This window comes from Eschrichtius robustus, chromosome 8 (assembly GCF_028021215.1).
Source record: "Eschrichtius robustus isolate mEscRob2 chromosome 8, mEscRob2.pri, whole genome shotgun sequence".
In the NCBI taxonomy this organism is placed as follows: domain Eukaryota; kingdom Metazoa; phylum Chordata; class Mammalia; order Artiodactyla; family Eschrichtiidae; genus Eschrichtius; species Eschrichtius robustus.
The window spans coordinates 117835293-117853498 of NC_090831.1; the positions used below are offsets into that span (position 1 = coordinate 117835293).

Genomic DNA, 18206 nt, shown 5'->3' on the forward strand with positions numbered 1-18206 from the left:
AACAGTTAACCGGATCTTCTCCAAAACTTACTGCACTAATCATAATTTCTGAAGTATTGGTGCCGTAAACCTACAAATTTTTTTTCTGCTCTAGACCCAACCTCAGTTTGTCTCTTTAGAGAGGATATGGGATAAGTCTATAAGTAAATGATGATTTTTTTTTTTCCCCCTTAAATCCCGGATCCCAAAGGGTTTTACAGAAACCACCATTTTTGGTCAGGCAAATCTCCCCAGTTTGAGACGGGATCAGAGAAGGGAGCCTTTCCCAACACTGGTGACCTCTAGAGAGAAGAGGCCTGTGGGTTCAAGGCCATTGCTTTGTTTTGACCCCTGTACTCTGCAAACGGGTTACTCTGCCCTAGAGGGCTGAGCCCACTGCTCATGCCTTGTTTTTTTTTGTTTAATTTTAGAACGCCAGAAATCTCACTGCATATTTCCCTAGAGCCCGCTGGTATGATTACTACACGGTAAGTTTTTCTGATTGTTTCTATACAACCTGGGGAAATGATAGCATGCACAGGCTTTAGAATCTGACAGACCTCAGGTCAAATTCTGGCTCCGTAACCCACTTGTTGTGTGTTCTTGGACATGTCCCTTTTAACCTTGTAGCCTCATGTTTCTCACCTCCACATGGGGAAAGAACGCTTCCCTCACAGAATTGTTCTGAAATGCGTAAAAGCATCTCCTGTAGTGCCTGGCTTTTTGTGGGTGTTCTTTATGTGTTAGTTTTTATCTTTCCTTATACCGCCACTATTCACAGTGGTGTATAATGGCAGACACTGGTAAATGCTTGAAGTTGTGCTGGAAACTATGGTTTTTGTTTATATTCTCCCTGCTAGACTGGAAGTTCATAAGTATTAGGAGCCTTTTCCCCTCTGTCTTTTTACATAATACCTTCTTTTATAGCATAGATGCCCAAAGTGGAGTTGTTAAATGTACTTTCCTAAGGTAAGCAAGGTCCTAGGCAGTATGTAAAATGTACACAGAGGTATGAGGCCCGACTTTTGTGAGCTGGTGCAATGCAAATGCATTTAGAAATGGGGAAGGAACACAGCCTTCTCTGTCATATGACTTTTCTGGGCTAGTCTAAACCCCAGAGACTCAGTTGGGAAAACAGTCTTTCACAGAAGCTTCAAGCAGTGTTCTTTTTTTTTTTTTAATTTTTATTGGAGTACAGTTGATTTATAATGTTGTGTTAGTTTCAGGTGTACGGCAAAGTGAGTCAGTTATACATATACATATATCCACTCTTTTTAATATTTTATATATTTGTCATATTATTTTTTTTTTTTTTAAACTTTTTTGGGTTTATTTATTTAATTTTGGCTGTGTTGAGTCTTCGTTTCTGTGCGAGGGCTTTCTCTAGTTGCGGCAAGTGGGGGCCACTCTTCATCGTGGTGCGCGGGCCTCTCATTATCGCGGCCTCTCTTGTTGCGGAGCACAGGCTCCAGACGCGCAGGCTTAGTAATTGTGGCTCACGGGCATAGTTGCTCCGCGGCATGTGGGATATTCCCAGACCAGGGCTCGAACCCGTGTCCCCTGCATTGGCAGGCAGACTCTCAACCACTGCGCCACCAGGGAAGCCCTCCACTCTTTTTTAGAGTCTTTTCCCGTATAGGCCATTACAGAGTATTGAGTAGAGTTCCCTGTGCTATACAGTAGGTCCTTATTAGTTATCTATTGTATATATAGTAGTTTATTTATGTCAATTCCAATCTTCCAATTTATTGCTCCCCTCCCTTACCCCCTGATAACCAAAAGTTTATTTTCTACATCTGTAACTCTATTTCTGTTTTGTAGATAAGTTAATTTGTAGCCTTTTTTTAGACTCCACGTACAAACGATATCATATATTTGTCTTTCTCAGTCTGACTTACTTCACTCAGTATGACAATCTCTAGGTCCATCCATGTTGCTGCAAATGGCATTATTTTGTTCTTTTTTATGATTGAGTAATATTCCATTGTATATATGTACCACATCTTCTTTATCCATTCCTCTGTTGATGGACATTTAGGTTGCTTCTATGTCCTGGCTATTGTGAATAGTGCTGCAGTGAACACTGGGGTTCATGTATCCTTCCGAATTATGGTTTTCTCTGGTATATGCCTAGGAGTGGGATTCCTGGTCATATGGTAGTTCTATTTTTAGTTTTTTAAGAAACCCCCATACTGTTTTCCATAGTGGCTGTACCAATTACTAGAGAAATGCAACTCAAAACTACAATGAGGTATCACCTCACACCGGTCAGAATGGCCATCATCAAAAAATCTACAAACAACAAATGCTGGAGAGGATGTGGAGAAAAGGGAACCCTCCTACACTGTTGGTGGGAATGTAAATTTGTACAAGCAGTGTTCTTTTGCAGGGACACAGACAAATCAGAGTTTGATTTTTTTTTTATAAATTTATTAATTTAATTCATTTTTGACTGCGTTGGGACTTCATTGCTGTGCACAGGCTTTCTCTAGTTGCGGCGAGCGGGGGCTACTCTTCGTTGCGGTGTGTGGGCTTCGTATTGCGGTGGCTTCTCTTGTTGTGGAGCACGGGCTCTAGGCACACGGGCTTCAGTAGTTGTGGCACGCAGGCTCAGTAGTGGCTCGTGGGCTCTAGAGCGCAGGCTCAGTAGCTGTGGCTCACAGGCTTAGTTGCTCCGTGGCATGTGGGATCTTCCCGGGCCAGGGATTGAACGTGTGTCCCCTGCATTGGCAGGCGGATTTTTAACCACTGCACCACCAGGGAAGTCCAGAGTTTGATTCTTGAGGAAGAATCAACGGTAGTGTCTCCTCTCTCTCTAACTAGTCCTCCTCTCCTGACTTCTGAGCAGAGCAAAGCAGCAAACTAGAAATACAACAAAAGGATAACAGCAGGAGGACAAGAGGCAGAGCATGCTCTGGGCCCTTTCAGCCAAGCCATTTGTAGTGGGATTGGGTGAAAACCCTGCAAGGACAATGGAAATTTTGTTCCTTTTCTTCTCTGTCTTATGGAGCCCTGAGTCCTCCCTGACACGCCCTTTTTTCCTGAGCTGGATCTGTCCTCTGGTTGGCAGTAGGTTAAGACTGCTGTGTGCTTCCCAAAGAGGGCCTTTCTGGGAGGGAGCAGCCAACTTCCTTTAAGTGAGTGTAGCCTTTGTCCTGAGCTTGCATGTTGACTGGCTTATTCACTAACAGGCAGTCATTCTGAGTACACTGAGGCTCCTGGGTGCAGGGCCAGGGCCAGGGTGAAGCAAGTAAGGTGCCTAGGGCACACGGTTTAAGGAGGCACTCCTTTTTAAGGCGGCCCCTGTGTTTGCAGGACCCTGAGAGTAAGTGCCTTCTTAAATGGTGCATCCTAGGCACCTTACACATCTCACTCTAGTCCCAACCTTGCCCAGGTGCAAACCACCTTACTGAGCTCTGGGTGTGGTATATACTGGAAAAGTTTCCCTATGGAGTTCACCATCTAATCTGGAGCTAATATTTGCATGTTATAAACACTAATACATATATACATAATTATATATACCATATAAAAGAAAGTGAAGTGTGAGGGCTATCAACGAAGAGAAAAGTTTCCTGGAATTGCTGGTTTTATACATGGCTTTTAAATAGAAAATAGCTTTTTTTTTTTTTTAACATCTTTATTGGAGTATAATTGCTTTACAATGGTGTGTTAGTTTCTGCTTTATAACAAAGTGAATCAGTTATACATATACATATATCCCCATATCACTTCCCTCTTGTGTCTCCCTCCCTCCCACCTTCCCTATCCCACCCCTCTAGGTGGTCACAAAGCACTGAGCTGATCTCCCTGTGCTATGCGGCTGCTTCTCACTAGCTATCTATTTTACATTTGGTAGTGTACATATGTCCATGCCACTCTTTCACTTTGTCCCAGCTTACCCTTCCCCCTCCCCATATCCTCAAGTCCATTCTCTTGTAGGTCTGCATATTTATTCCCATCTTGCCCCTAGGTTCTTCATGACAATTTTTGTTTGTTTGTTTTTAAGATTCCATATATATGTGTTAGCATATGGTATTTGTTTTTCTCTTTTTGACTTACTTCACTCTGTATGACAGACTCTAGGCCCATCCACCTCACTACAAATAACTCAATTTCGTTTCTTTTTATGGCTGAGTAATATTCCATTGTATATATGTGCCACATCTTCTTTATCCATTCATCTGTTGATGGACACTTAGGTTGCTTCCATGTCCTGGCTATTGTAAATAGAGCTGCAATGAACATTGTGGTACATGACTCTTTTTGAATTATGGTTTTCGCAGGATATATGCCCAGTAGTGGGATTGCTGGGTCGTATGGTAGTTCTGTTTTGAGTTTTTTAAGGAACCTCCATACTGTTCTCCATAGTGGCTGTATCGATTTAAATTCCCACCAACAGTGCAAGAGTGTTCCCTTTAAATAGAAAATAGTTTTGATTGAGTCTTTCAACTTTTTTTGTTTCTTTTTGAGACAAAACTAAACATAGGAAGCCAAATGTTGATGGAACAAGCCATTTAGAAAAAAATAAAATTTTGATGTTTAATTAGAATCAAGTAGTTTTGAGTAGTTTCATCAGAGGCTATCTGGCCCACAAAGTGTAAAATATATCCTATCTGACCCTTTAAAGGTGAAATTTGTTAATCCCTATTCTAGAGGATACACAAAGTGTATGAGACCTATTTCACCATCTGGTCATGTGAAAAGGAACAAGTTAAGGAACCTACTGTATAGCACAGGGAACTCTGCTTAATACTCTGTAATAACCTAAATGGGAAAAGAATTTGGAAAAGGAATAGATACATGTATATGTATAACTGAATCACTTTGCTGTATACCTGAAACTAACAGAACATTGTTAATTAACTATACTCCAATATAAAATAAAAATTTAAAAAATCATTCGATATAAGGAACACTGTGGAATATTAAAATATAGTGTAGAAATTTAGAGGAAGAATAAATGCAGGTATACTGGTTAAAGGATGGAAGATATCAGAGGAATATGGACTGGAAAGGTACCCTGAAAGACATACGGGATGCCAAGAAATTAGGAAAGTAAAAATCCCTCCACTGGTAAAAATTCAAACATTGGAAAAGGGAAAACATTGGAAAATGGAAAGTAAAATTCACCATTCTCCCTGTCTCCCAATCCTTGGTCCCCCTTCTAAAGCTAACCCCCATTAACAATCTGTTATATATCTTTGCTGATAAAAATTTGTGCATAGATTAGCATATGTGTATTCTTTTTTTATTTGCACAAATAGTATCTTACTCTACATACTATTGGACCTTGATTAATTCACCTAATAACATATCTTGAAGATCTTTGTATGTCAGCACTTGAAGCTCTTCCCCATTCTTTTTAGGAGCTGTGTTATGTTCCATTGTATGGAATCATTTAGCAAAGCACCTCTGTGGATGGACAGTTAGGATTTTAGTTTGTTTTCTTTTTTTCTTTTTATAAGTAATGGTGCAATTCTGTAGGAAATATCGCTGTACATATATGTTGGTGTAAGTTTTGGTCAGTGAATTTGCTGGGGTAAAGTATTTGACATTTTGACAGATGCTGGCAGATTGCTTTCCAAAAGGTTTTATCAGCACCCAGTCCCACTGACAGTTTACAGAAGTGTCAGTAAAATATACTCAGTACTTTAAAAGATGAAGAGGAAGGATGTATTTCAGATGTTAGCAAAAGCATGGAAAAATTTGCACCTGGTAAATAGAATGGAAACTTAGGCTCTCCACTTGGAGCAGATGATTCAATCAGATCCTGTTTCTGAACTGGGTTTCTTTGTTGTCACACAGGTTATTATATGCTTAAGTGAGGTAGGAATTTATGTATAGTTCATATAATTCCTGTTTCTACAGTACCTAAATTTTCACCTCTTCCATTCAACAGAACATTGTTAACCTAAATTTCCATCTTGTCTGTTCAAGAAAGCATGTCTTTCATGTGCTCCACTCCCACCCATCACCCAGTGGTTTTCTGAATTTCTAGCCAGAGAAGATGCTTAACACAAGAATCCTTAATAAAAGTTGGTAAAATACCAGAAACAACTTACATTCCCATCAGCACTTGATAAGAGTGTTCATTTCCCTAAGTCATTGTCAGCTTTGAATATTTGTGTTTTTTTTGTTTTTTTAAATATTTATTTATTTATTTATTTTTGGCTGTGTTGGGTCTTCATTTCTGCGCGAGGGCTTTCTCTAGTTGCGGCAAGCGGGGCCCACTCTTCATCGCGGTGCGCGGGCCTCTCACTATCGCGGCCTCTCTTATTGTGGAGCACAGGCTCCAGACGCGCAGGCTCAGTAGTTGTGGCTCACGGGCCTAGTTGCTCCGTGGCATGTGGGATCTTCCCAGACCAGGGCTCGAACCCGTGTCCCCTGCATTGGCAGGCAGATTCTCAACCAGTGCGCCACCAGGGAAGCCCCAATATTTGTTTTTTAAAATATTTATATTCATCTTTGTATCACTCTTAAAGGCAATATGGTTCCTAATGCTCACCATTGATTTGATTTGTGATCATCTTTGACAGCCCATGTATACTTCTGTGACCTTTCTATTCTTTTGCCAGTTTCCTATTAAGATAAAGTAATTGTACTGATTTTTAAAGGATAGTTACACACTTAAGTTGGTAACACTTTGCCATGTTTACTGGAAGTATTTTTCCACTTTGTCATTTGCTTTTAAATTTTTTATAATTTTAGATAGATATTTTAACTTTTATATAGTCAAATTAATGTTTTTTCAGTCACTGGAATGCATTTGGTGAATAGCGAAATGTCAGGATACAGCCTTTTTTTGGTCAAATTTCCCAATACTTTTGCTTTGCTAAACTTCTGTTATTATGTACTGTTTTTACATATGGTAGAATTTGTCTGAAAGGTCTCTTTTTTCCTTTCTATTTTTGATTTGTTAATCTATGAATTATGTATTCTGTCAGTTCTGAACATTTTAGTGATTACTTATTTATAATACAGTTTAATGTATGATAGACCAATGTGTCATCATCTTTTTTCAGAAATATGATTGTTATTTTTTATTTATTTATTTATTTATTTATTTATTTATTTATTTATTTTTTGGCTGTGTTGGGTCTTTGTTTTGTGCGAGGGCTCTCTCCAGTTGCGGCGAGCTGGGGCCACTCTTCATCGCGCTGCGCGGGCCTCTCGCCACCGCGGCCTCTCTTGTTGCGGAGCACAGGCTCCAGACGCGCAGGCTCAGTAGTTGTGGCGCACGGGCTTAGCTGCTCCGCGGCATATGGGATCCTCCCAGACCAGGGCTCGAACCCGTGTCCCCTGCATTGGCAGGCAGACTCTCAACCACTGTGCCACCAGGGAAGCCCCATGATTGTTATTTTTATATCTTCTCCCAGATTACATTAAAATATTGTCAATCCAGAAAATAAAAACAAGCTTGTACTAGAATTTTCATTGTGTTTAATATATATTGTATATCATATTTTATCACTTTATGTTATATATATATTATGTCAATGTACATCTGGGAAGAAATGATAGTGTTATAGATTTATTCCTCAAGTGTATATATTTTCACCAAAAAAGTCCAAGAATGTCTCATAGCAGCACTATTTGTAAAATAGCAAAAAAAACTGGAAATAAGACAAATGTCCATAAACGGTGAACTCGATAAATAGATCATGTTCTATTTTTAAAAATGAATACTATAGGACAATGAAAATAATAAACTGTTGCTACACAGACAAAGATAATGAACATCACAAACGTAATCTTGAGCACAAATAGCCAGATTCAAGACAGTAAAGAATGTAGGATTCCATTTATGAAATACAAGTTCGAAAACAGGCAAAAGTGATAGAAATCAGAATAGTTGCCGCCTCTGGTGTGGTGATTATTATGAGAGGGGATGAGAGAGCCTTCTGGGATGCTGGTAATAGTCACTTCTTGATTTAGGTGGTGGTTTCATGGGTGTGTTCACTTGGTAAAACTTTATTGAGCTGTGCATTTTCTATTTGTATAATTTTCTGCACATATGTTATTAAGAAGTTAGCTAGAAAATTTTTATCTCCTCAGGAAGATAAGAAGGTATACTTAAAATAAGAAAACATGCTTTAAACAAAGCATACTCACAAAGCAATCCTTGGAAATTAAACGCATGATGCAGGAATTAAAAAATTTTGTTTAAAAAGAAATTGTAAGGTACAATCTAGGAAATTACCCAGAAAGTGGAACAGAAAGGCAAAGAGATAGAAAGCAGGAGAGGGAAAAATAAGAAAGTCCTACTTGTCTTGAGAGCTACCACTTCTGCCCAGTTTCTCTGTTGCTTGTCCAGTGGAGCTGGAAATGAGCAAATGCCTGAGTGAAGGGTGGGTGAAGAAGGTAAGACTCCTATCTCCCTGTCTCTGTGGTTCCCACTTCCCAGGGATCATGACTTCTCCTACCGTTGCCACCTTAGTAGCTGTGGACTCCCATCCCACACTGTCCCTCCTGTGCTCATCCGACTGCAGAAGCAACAAGCCATCCTTATTGCTTGGCGTTTAGACTGCGCTTGTTTGATGAAGGGGCAGGTGCCTTGAGGCAGGACAGGCTGATGTGCTTCTGGCAAGGCTGGATCTTCATCTGCTCAGGCTCTCAAGCTGCAAAATCAGCAGTTGATAGCTCTTTGACGAGCTTTCGTCTGTCTCCATCATGCCTATGCGACTGAACACGCCATGAAGTTGTTTTCTATCCATCCCTCTCTCCTTTCTGTCATATCGGGCATTATAGCTTGTAGACTGTTTGGGAGAGGGAGAGGCATGGAATTACTCTGACTTGTCTTATTGATTACCTACTTTAGTGTAGATTAAGAGCAGACAGTGTGTGTGAATTAAAGTTTTTATCTACTTCACTCATGGCCATTTTGTTTATTTGTTTACAGGGTAGAATATATATTGGATTTTTAAAACAGTGCTTCTCAGTCATATTCAGTGACTATGCAGTTGATGAAAATTCCCCTTTACAAAGTCACATTAGGTTGTCATTTCTTATTTTAATAATGCTGCTTTTAGATTTGATCTTATAGTCATGTCTTTATGGATATTTTAACAGGAATTTTTTAGGCTAGCCTGGTCAGAAACTATTTAAAGGAAAGGAAACAAGCCTGTGACTCATTAGGTACTAGAAAGGAAATCATGAGAAGGTAGCATATCATATTTAGCCACAATGTGTAGTAGAATGAAAAAAAAAACATTGAGAGAAAGAATTTGGTAGAAATATAACTGACGGTTTTACGTGTATCAAATTTCACTTGAAGGTAGGACAATCAATGGAGGAAAAGTCCAGCATTCGTAAGATACTAGAATAAAGTGTCATTAAAAAGCACATAATTCAGTTTTCTCATGATATCAGTAAGAAAACTGAAGAAGCCCAGAGATGTGGGCTGGAATTTGTATTCAGTCCTGTAGACTCTGGGGTCCTGAGGCAGGCACGAAGCAGAGTCCACCCCGGCGAATGTGATGTAGATCGAATCTGCATAAGATGAACGTTGGGGACCAAAAGTGAAGAAATGTGGTGGTAGCTGTGCTCCTTACCTCTAAAGTGGTGATTCTCAAAAGGAGGGACCTGCCTATCAGGGGACATTGGCCGAGTCTGGAGACATTTTTGGTTGTCACAATGTGGTGGGAAGTGGGGGAGATGCATCTAGTGGATGGACACTGGACAGCATCTAGAAAGCACAGAACAGTGCCCACAGCACAGGGTTATCTGGCCCAGAACGTCCACAGTGCTGAATTCGAGACGCCTTGCTCTAGGCTGAGAACATGTGGGAGGATGGTTTCTTAGGAATCGAGGTTTATGGCCTGGGGTGAGAGATGCTTCTCCCTGTAACAGGCAAGATCAAGATGTGAAACATAAAGGAAGATATAATGAGTTAAAGATAAGGATTTGTGAAGTAAGGCAGTTCACTTTAATTATTTCTGTCAAGTAGGAGTCAAAGGTGTTAGTGAAGTTGGTGAGGGTGGGGTGGGGGGCAGTGGAGGGAGACGGAGGTGGAGTGGGGACAAAACAAAGGGAAGGTCTGGACGTGTCTTTGGGGGAGTGAATCAGGAGCCGAACAGAAAGAAAGAAGGCTCGCTCAGCCTCCTTTAGCAGTACTTCCTACGCAGAAACAGGATGTGGGGTAAGGGTAGGGTGAGAGGCAGCTGTGATCTCATGGGGTGTGTACAGCAGAAGCCCCCAAAGACAAGAGATCCTGACATGATGCCCTGGCAGCAACTCAAGATCCCATAGAGCAGCTGGGCGAGCGTGGAAAAGTGTGATAACAGGTCCTGAACAGGCAGCAGTTTCCGAGCGTGGACAAGATGTCTGGTAAATGTGTCATTCGGGCAGATGTGTTCTCTCCATCACCTTCTTCTGGCCCATAGGGTGTGGACATTCAAGCCCGGGGAGAGTGGAAGTCCTTGCCAGCGCCTCTTGACCATATTAATCTTCATGTCCGTGGGGGCTACATCCTGCCCTGGCAAGAGCCTGCTCAGAACACCCACTTAAGGTGAGTGAGGGTGCCACATTTCTCCCTTCCACGCCAGGCAGCTCAGATCCTGGTGAAGCCCACCAATCTGTAAACCGCACCCTCAGGCCCCAGAGCACTTTTACTAAACAGTTTTGTTTGTTTGCTTGCTTACTTGTTTGTATTTTAGCCTTTTTTGGATTCTGTACTCTGAACAATTCTTAATTAACAGCTATTTTAGATCTAAGTGGGTGTGATATTAGGTCTAATTAGTGACATTTGAAGTGGAAGTCAAACAGGAGCAACCATGGTTCATGCTAGTTTTAAAAGACTGGATCATAATTGACTCTTTGCTAAGAAAATTACTGCTGAAAAATTGTGTAAGCCATATGACAACTGAGGCTGAGATCCCTTACATGCAAGATTCTAAAATTCTAGACCTAATATATAGCCTTTGTATTCTAGACCTATATAATAATTGATAATAGCTGACAGCAGGTGAATGCTTGCTCTGTGCCTAGAACTGTACTAATATGGAGATTTCTATTTGGAGATTATCTGTTTTTCCTAACAAAAGGAAAAATAAGCCCTATGGTGTAAGTACTGTTATCATCCCCATTTCTCAGATGAGCAAAGAGAGGCTTCAGGAGGCTAAGCGATTAACTCAGAGTCACACAGTTAGTGAGGAGTTGAGCAGGGACTAAAATCCATGTATGTCTGATGTCAAACTAAAATTCTTGGAGCCCTACTCATTTTATTGCAAAAATTCTGTTGAAAACTGAAGAACTTAGGACATCTGTAAACAGAACTCACTGTACATGTGGACATTAGGTCATGAAAGAAGAAAGATTGAAGCACTAGGCTTTTCCTCACAGTGGAGAAAGGAAGGAAGCCAGTGAGTTTGCTTATAGCTTTTTGTAGAGATTGTAGAGCTCCTATGAGCTTATACAGCCTTAAAGGGAAATTCCCTTTGATTCATTCATTCATTCCTGACATGAAGTCATAGAGCTTATGGAGACAGAACTAGAACTAGATCCCAAGTCTCCGGAATCCCAGTACCCAGTCTTTATATCATGAAGCACTTCCTTTATGTTTTTATGAAAACGCTTGGTTTGTGGCTGTGGCTTTGTTTTTACCCAATGTCTCTTTCCTCCATCACTGCAGCCGCCAGAAATTCACAGGCTTCAAGGTTGCCTTGGATGATGAGGGGACTGCTGAAGGTTGGCTCTTCTGGGATGATGGGCAAAGCATTGGTGAGTAAGGGCCACCTCGGATTCATTCATGTCAATACCACTGGCTAGGTTCCTGGATATCTTATAGGGCTGCTGTTTCCTTTTCTGTGTTAAGACAGTCGTGCACATCTGTTACTTTTAAGTGTATGATACATGATCCTTGTGCCTCATGCATATGAAGCTTAACTCTGAATCTCTCACCGTTATCCAGCTGTCCTAATCCACTGTGGAAAACAGCAGTATAGGAGCCGTAGGGAGAGTTTCTTTGTAGCCAACTGAGCTATACTTCCATATATGGTTTATGTTCAAGGGCACATTCCCTAATTACATGTCCCAGTAAGAGAGGCAATGCCTCTATCAACTATGCTATTTATTGGGGGGAATTTTCCAGTAGGAGTTTACAGGAATTAGTAACCTCTCAGGAGGATGTCTCAAGTACCATTAGTAATTTCTAGGCCCAGTGATATCCAATAGAACTTTCTGCAGTGATGGAAATGTTCTATATCTGTGTTGTCCAATATGCTAGCAAGTAGGCATATGTGGCTATTGAGCACTTGAAACATGACAAGTGCATCTGAGCAACGAGTTTAAATTTTATTTAATTTTATTTAATTTAAATTTAATTTTTAAATTTAAATAGCTACGTTTGGCTAGTGGCTACTATCTCAGACAGCACAGCTCTAGAGGATAGCCAATGCCTTCTGACCAAGTGATCAGCAACTTAGAAAGAGGCAAGTGTATGGGGAAGAGTGAGAAAGCCACCGAGGTAGGGTGTGGGGCGGGAGTACCTGTAACAAAGCTCTGGCTAGTCCACCTTTAAGGATGTTCTCCTTGGACCTGCGGCATAAATTAAGGATAAAGGACAAAGAAGTCTATTCTCTGGAGATGGCATTTAAAAAATTGCCTAAAATCTCTCAAGATAAACTGACCAGTTATACACCAGTCTTGGTGTTTGTGATGTGGTTGTGTGTGCAGATATGTGTGTCTCTAGCAGGAGGAATCTGGAGATTCTGAGGTGACTGCCAAGATGTTGGGAATCACAGGCCACAAGAAAGAGAAGTGGACTAAGTGTGGTGTTAGAAAACTATACTATATGAGGCGACTCTCTTAGACACTCATTTCAAACATTTTGTGTAAACTGAGGTTGGAGCCAGAGTCTGACTAAATCTCCCAAAACGGAACTCTGTAAAGAAGAAAAATAAGATAAAAAACCCAAACAAAAATCATCCCTACTTTCTCAACCAAGACAGGTAAGCAATTAGAACTCTACAGCATGTTCCAGATCATGCTTACTTTGTTCTTTGTTTGCAGATACCTATGGGAAAGGACTCTACTACCTGGCCCACTTTTCTGTCAGCCGGGTGAGTGTGACTGGGCCTGTGAAGGGAGAATATAGAGTTCTACTAGCTTGCTAAGATGCTGGGAATCATGACATAAATCCACCTAGAATTCCTTCACTGTTCATCTTACTAGTTTGCAACTGCCCCATCCTCTAGACTTCAGATAGAGATATAATATGCTCCCCGGAAGTTTTCTGTGATTAAGCCCATTCATATTTCATCAGTAGCTTATTCCAATTCACCAAGCACGGATGGACAGGCTGTTTCGATGTTTTGTAGCCCTTATTCCTATGTCGCCTTGGAATGGTGAGCATATTTTGTGACTTCTCCACATGTGGAATATAAGGTTCCTGATAGCTGAGATTCTTCGTCTTCTTAGAGTTGGTGTGATTCTAGAGACCCTGCCAGTGCTTAACCAATGCCAGTTTGAATGGTAGTTGGCAATAGGAGATAGAATGCTAAAATCATGGTCTCACTATCCAAGGTCACAAGGGGGGGCTCTTAAGTTATCTTACTTCATGGTCTACATTTGTGCCTAAAAAGAGGTGGTGAAAACTTTGAACAAATTTTGCTATTTTTTCCCCCTCTGGTTTCTTTTATCCCAATTGACAGAATACGATGCACAGTCATGTAATTTTCAACAAATACATCAGCGATACAAACCCTTTGAAACTGGGCTACATTGAGATCTGGGGAGTGGGCAGTGTCTCCGTTTCCAGTGTCAGCATCTCTGTGAGCGGCGTGGTTATAACACCCACCTTCTCCTACAACTCTACAACACAGGTTTGTGACCAGTGAAAAGTCCAGATGGTATTTCCCAACCCTGAGCTACCTAGGGCAGTTCCGTCCTGCTTCCCTTCCAGATGATACCCTCTCCTGCAAAGCCCTTCCCGAATCCCTCTGTGTTCCGTGTGTCAGAGCGGACAGCACAGAGATGAAGGGAAAATTCAGGGTTTATCATCATTTGGAATTGATGGTCTGGATCCTTACTTGTCATGTATGTCTTCTTGTCTGCAAACCTATGTAAAACTTTGTCTTTGCCTCAGAGATCTACTTCTCAAACAGCTTGCACTACCATATTTCATCAATTATAAGACACCATCAGTTAAAATTTGCTCCTTTATTTCCCATGCCACAAAGAAAGAAAAAGTCTTACAGAAGTATGATGCTATGCTTTCCTATCACTTAAAACTTCTAGTTTAAAAATATAGAAAGCTTTACAAAATTTCTTTAACCAAAGATTTTTATCATTTTACTATGATACTACAGAGGAAAATGTTGGGTGGAGATACATGGACATTGATAAATCTGCATCAAGGTAATTTAGAAGAGGGAAACTCTGAATGTGAAGAAATATTAGAAATATCTTATTAACCACTTTATATCATTTAAGTTTTTCTTTTATTATTTAAATTTCTAGGTAAATATTTTAAATTATTTTATTTGATTTATTATTATTTAGAAGAAAAATATGTGGCCTGAATTGGTTAAGATATTTCCTCTGAACTATCAGAGGTGTTGGTGATACATCATTTCATAAAAATTCTTTCACTGCTGTCTATGCAATTTACTCCAAAGCCACTAAGATCCTTTATACAAGTTTTCATCGTAGCATTTTTTTGATTTTACTGTCAGCCAAGATTCATATTCCTTTCTAAAATAATTCTTAAGTGGTTTACAGTCCATCCATTCATAACACCAGTAGTAACAATGAAGTTCACACGTGTACAGACAGTTGTCAGGAGGGCTACTTGTTCACAGTAATTCCAAGCCTGTTGATTGTAAGACACATTCTGATTTCATGAACGTTAAATATGTGAAAAATCTGCACCTTGGATTTAATGCAGTGTTGTGGTTCCAATACCTAGCCTCATGGTAAATGGGCTCTTTTCTTGTGTGCTTACTTCTTGCTTTTTTCAGAACTTTCTTTTTTCATAATCCTTCCTGATTACAAAGCCTGAAATGAAAGTTTTCCTTCAGTTTGTATTTTTTATTTGTTTCCTCATTTTTGTGGTTTTCTTGTCAACCAACTTCCCCAACTCGACCAAGAGCTTATAAAGGACGTTGCCCAATTTTGTTGCTGACAAACAAGCTAACTACTGCACATGCGGTGAAACTTTATGGAAGGTATTTGCCTAGAAAAAAACACTGAAATATCAGACTCTTACTGGGCAATCATCAAGGCGCCATAAGGGAACAGGAGAAGCAGGAAATAAAAGGAGGGCTCCGAGGACATTTTCTCCAATTTGCGCAGTTGTTTCTCTGCAGTGGTTGTGTATTTCATTATTTAGGGTCTTGTCGTCTTTTCCCTACATACTGAATGATTTTTATACTCTAAGGGATTAAGAAACACCCTTCTCACCTGAAAATCTTAGGGCAGTCTGGAAGCTAGGCAATGACTTGTGAAAGTGTATATGGACCACTGGCTTGTATCTGATTTGTTTGACTGTAGGAAACTTCAATCACCAGTTGCCCAATGCTTTTTCTTTGGTTCCCAACAGGTGTTAAACATTGATGTGACCAGCAGAAACCTCAGCTTACATAATTTCACTTCATTGACATGGAGAGCACTGTGAATTTTTAGAGCAAGATCCTAACTACGAATGGCTTTGATACTACTTATACTTCATGCTCATAAAATTATTGTGTGTTGCCAATCAGTTCATGCCCAGTACAGCTAAAATATTTTCTTCGTTTTGTTTTATGTTCTGTCTGTGTTTTAGCCCTGTGCTATAGGCAGTAGGGAGGTGTGGAAAACTGTGGGTTACCTTGATGTCTCTCTGTGATTAGTATGGTACTGATGGCTAATCACACATATACTGAAGACGCACTGGGTCCATGATGAAGCATGTGTGCGTGTATATGTGTGTGTGATTAGGGGATGGGCCCACTCTTGCTAAATATACAAGCTACAGCTTTCCAGGATAGTTCGGATCCTAGAGCTAACTAGCGCCTCAAGAAAGTATCCAGAAAGAACATCTGCCAGATAGTTATAGGGAGATGGGATAATTTGCTGAGAGCATGATATAAGGGGAAGAAAAGGCAAACGCAGGGAAGGTAAGCAGGAAAGATGAGAGAGAACAGATGATGCGGATAAAAGTGACCATGACAAGTAAGAAGATAACATACAAATATTAGGAATAGTAGCCTCATGGGAAGGAAAAAGGAAGAGCTAGCTCATTTGAAAACAAGAGGAGGGGCTAGGGGAAATCCTTAGCCTATGGGAATAGGGCTGGGGTGAGATTTAAGCAGGCAAAGTTGAAGGAAGGAATTTGAATGTAAAAAATAACTTATTTTTGCTGTGGTATGCTTTGAAATGTGTAAATCTTATTTCTCTGCTCTGTGCCTAATGTATATAACCACAGTTCACACAAATGCATGCAACTCATGTGCCAACTAAAAATAGGCAAGCAGATTTACGAAAGGTTTTGAATTTTGTGGTAATTTGACTGTGGGTAATCTCACTTAGGCATTAAAACTTCTTTTTATTCAGCAAACTCTTGTGAATTGGTCTTGTTCTCTTCAGAATCAGAGTTCCTGCAGGCTAATCCACCAAAGAAATGATCAGATTTATGGTTATTCACCCTTTTTCTTATGCCTCTGGCATGGGTTTTTCTTAGATTTAGGTTTGTGGGAGAGTGTGCTTGGATGTTTGTTGTTTTTTTAATCATCAGAGAAGTTACTATACTTGGTAACATAACTCTGGCAAAAACAGAATTTGCAACATTATTGGTTAAAACACTAGATGGTTAGATTTTGGGATAAAGAAATTATATACTAATGTTCAACAGGGATATTTACTTTTAGTATTACTTGAAAATGAGTGTATTAGAGATGAATGTGTTTACTTTCCTATGTCTTTTTCTATCTTTCCCTTTTTTTATTGAAGTATAGTTGATTTACAATTTTGTGTTAGTTTCAGGTATACAGTGAAGTGATTCAGTTTTATATATATATGTGTATATATATAATTTTTTCAGTTTACTTTCCATTATAGGTTATTATAAGATAGTGAATATTGTTTCCTGTGTTATACAGTAAATCCTTGTTGCTTATCTATTTTATATATAGTAGTGTGTATGGGTTGATCCCATACTTCTAATTTATCCCCCCTCCCTTTCTCCTCCCTTCCTTCCTCCCTTCCTTCCTCCCTCCCTCCCTCCCTCCCTCCCTCTCTCCCTCTCTCTCTCCCTCTCTTTCTTTCTTTCTCTCCCTCCCTCTCTCTCTCTTTCTTTCTTTCTCTCTCTTTCTTTCTCTCCCTTCCTTCCTCCCTCCCTCCCTCCCTCCCTTCCTTCCCTCCTTCCTTCCTTCCTTCCTTCTTTCCTTCCTTCCTTCCTTCCTTCCTTTCTTCCTTTCTCTCTTTCTTTCTTATACCAGGGAGTCAGATTCTACTTGTTTACTCATGTGTCAGTGCCTCCATAAGGCTACATAAAAATAATATAGGTAAGTTAGCTTAGTATTTCTAATTATCAAAATAAGAGGCTTTTGGATGAGAGGTTGCACTAACTAGGCAACTAGTGAAACATGGAAAAACAACCACAGGGATCCCTTGATCAAAAAGATGGGAAACTTGTCAGCTATCCTTTGATAAACCCAGGAAGGCTACCAGGAGAAAAGAATTATTTACTTGATATATGAGAAATATGTTATCATCAAGGACATATTGCTAGAAGTTGGCTCTGGTTGCTACAGAATGCTCAAGGAGAAGATTTCTGACTAGAGAATCCTGATTGCCAAGTCTCTGAGTGAAGCATGAAAGGGTTTGCAACATTTGTAGTGTCAGGGGCCCTACTGACAGTCTAGTGGCATCTATGGAACCCCTCCTAAGAATGATGTTCTTAAATGCATAAAGTAAAATGCATACTATTGTAAAGGAATCCTATTATATTAAAATACAGTTATGCAAATATTTAAAAAATTTAATATAGTAATACATAAGGTGTTTTTAAAAATTATCACATTAAATAACAAGATCTAGCAAGTGGAACTAATGTCATAACGTCAGTGTGATGAGCAGCATAAACAATATTTTGAGATATCTACAATTTTTTTTTACACTTTATTTTTTTAATCGACGTATAGTTGATTCACAATGTTCTGCCAATAGCTAACTTCACTGTTCCTTCTCACTAATAAAAAATGGGAAGATACTGGCTCACAAGCTTGTCTCTTCCCTTCAAAATGTCT

The 18206-nt window shown here is 39.9% G+C and overlaps 1 protein-coding gene across 4 annotated transcripts in view; it reads left to right on the plus strand.

Annotated features, from left to right (window-relative positions):
- MGAM (maltase-glucoamylase) overlaps positions 1-16508 on the plus strand; it is a 107369-nt gene extending 90861 nt beyond the window's left edge. For all 4 annotated transcript variants that reach the window (XM_068549592.1, XM_068549589.1, XM_068549588.1 and 1 more), the window contains exons 43-48: positions 411-467; positions 10365-10489; positions 11612-11700; positions 12991-13040; positions 13632-13802; positions 15521-16508. In XM_068549592.1, coding sequence (XP_068405693.1) covers positions 411-467; positions 10365-10489; positions 11612-11700; positions 12991-13040; positions 13632-13802; positions 15521-15595 — 567 coding nt within the window. In that variant the 3' untranslated portion in view covers positions 15596-16508. The remainder of the gene's footprint in view (positions 1-410; positions 468-10364; positions 10490-11611; positions 11701-12990; positions 13041-13631; positions 13803-15520) is intronic.
- Positions 16509-18206: the final 1698 nt, after the last annotated feature.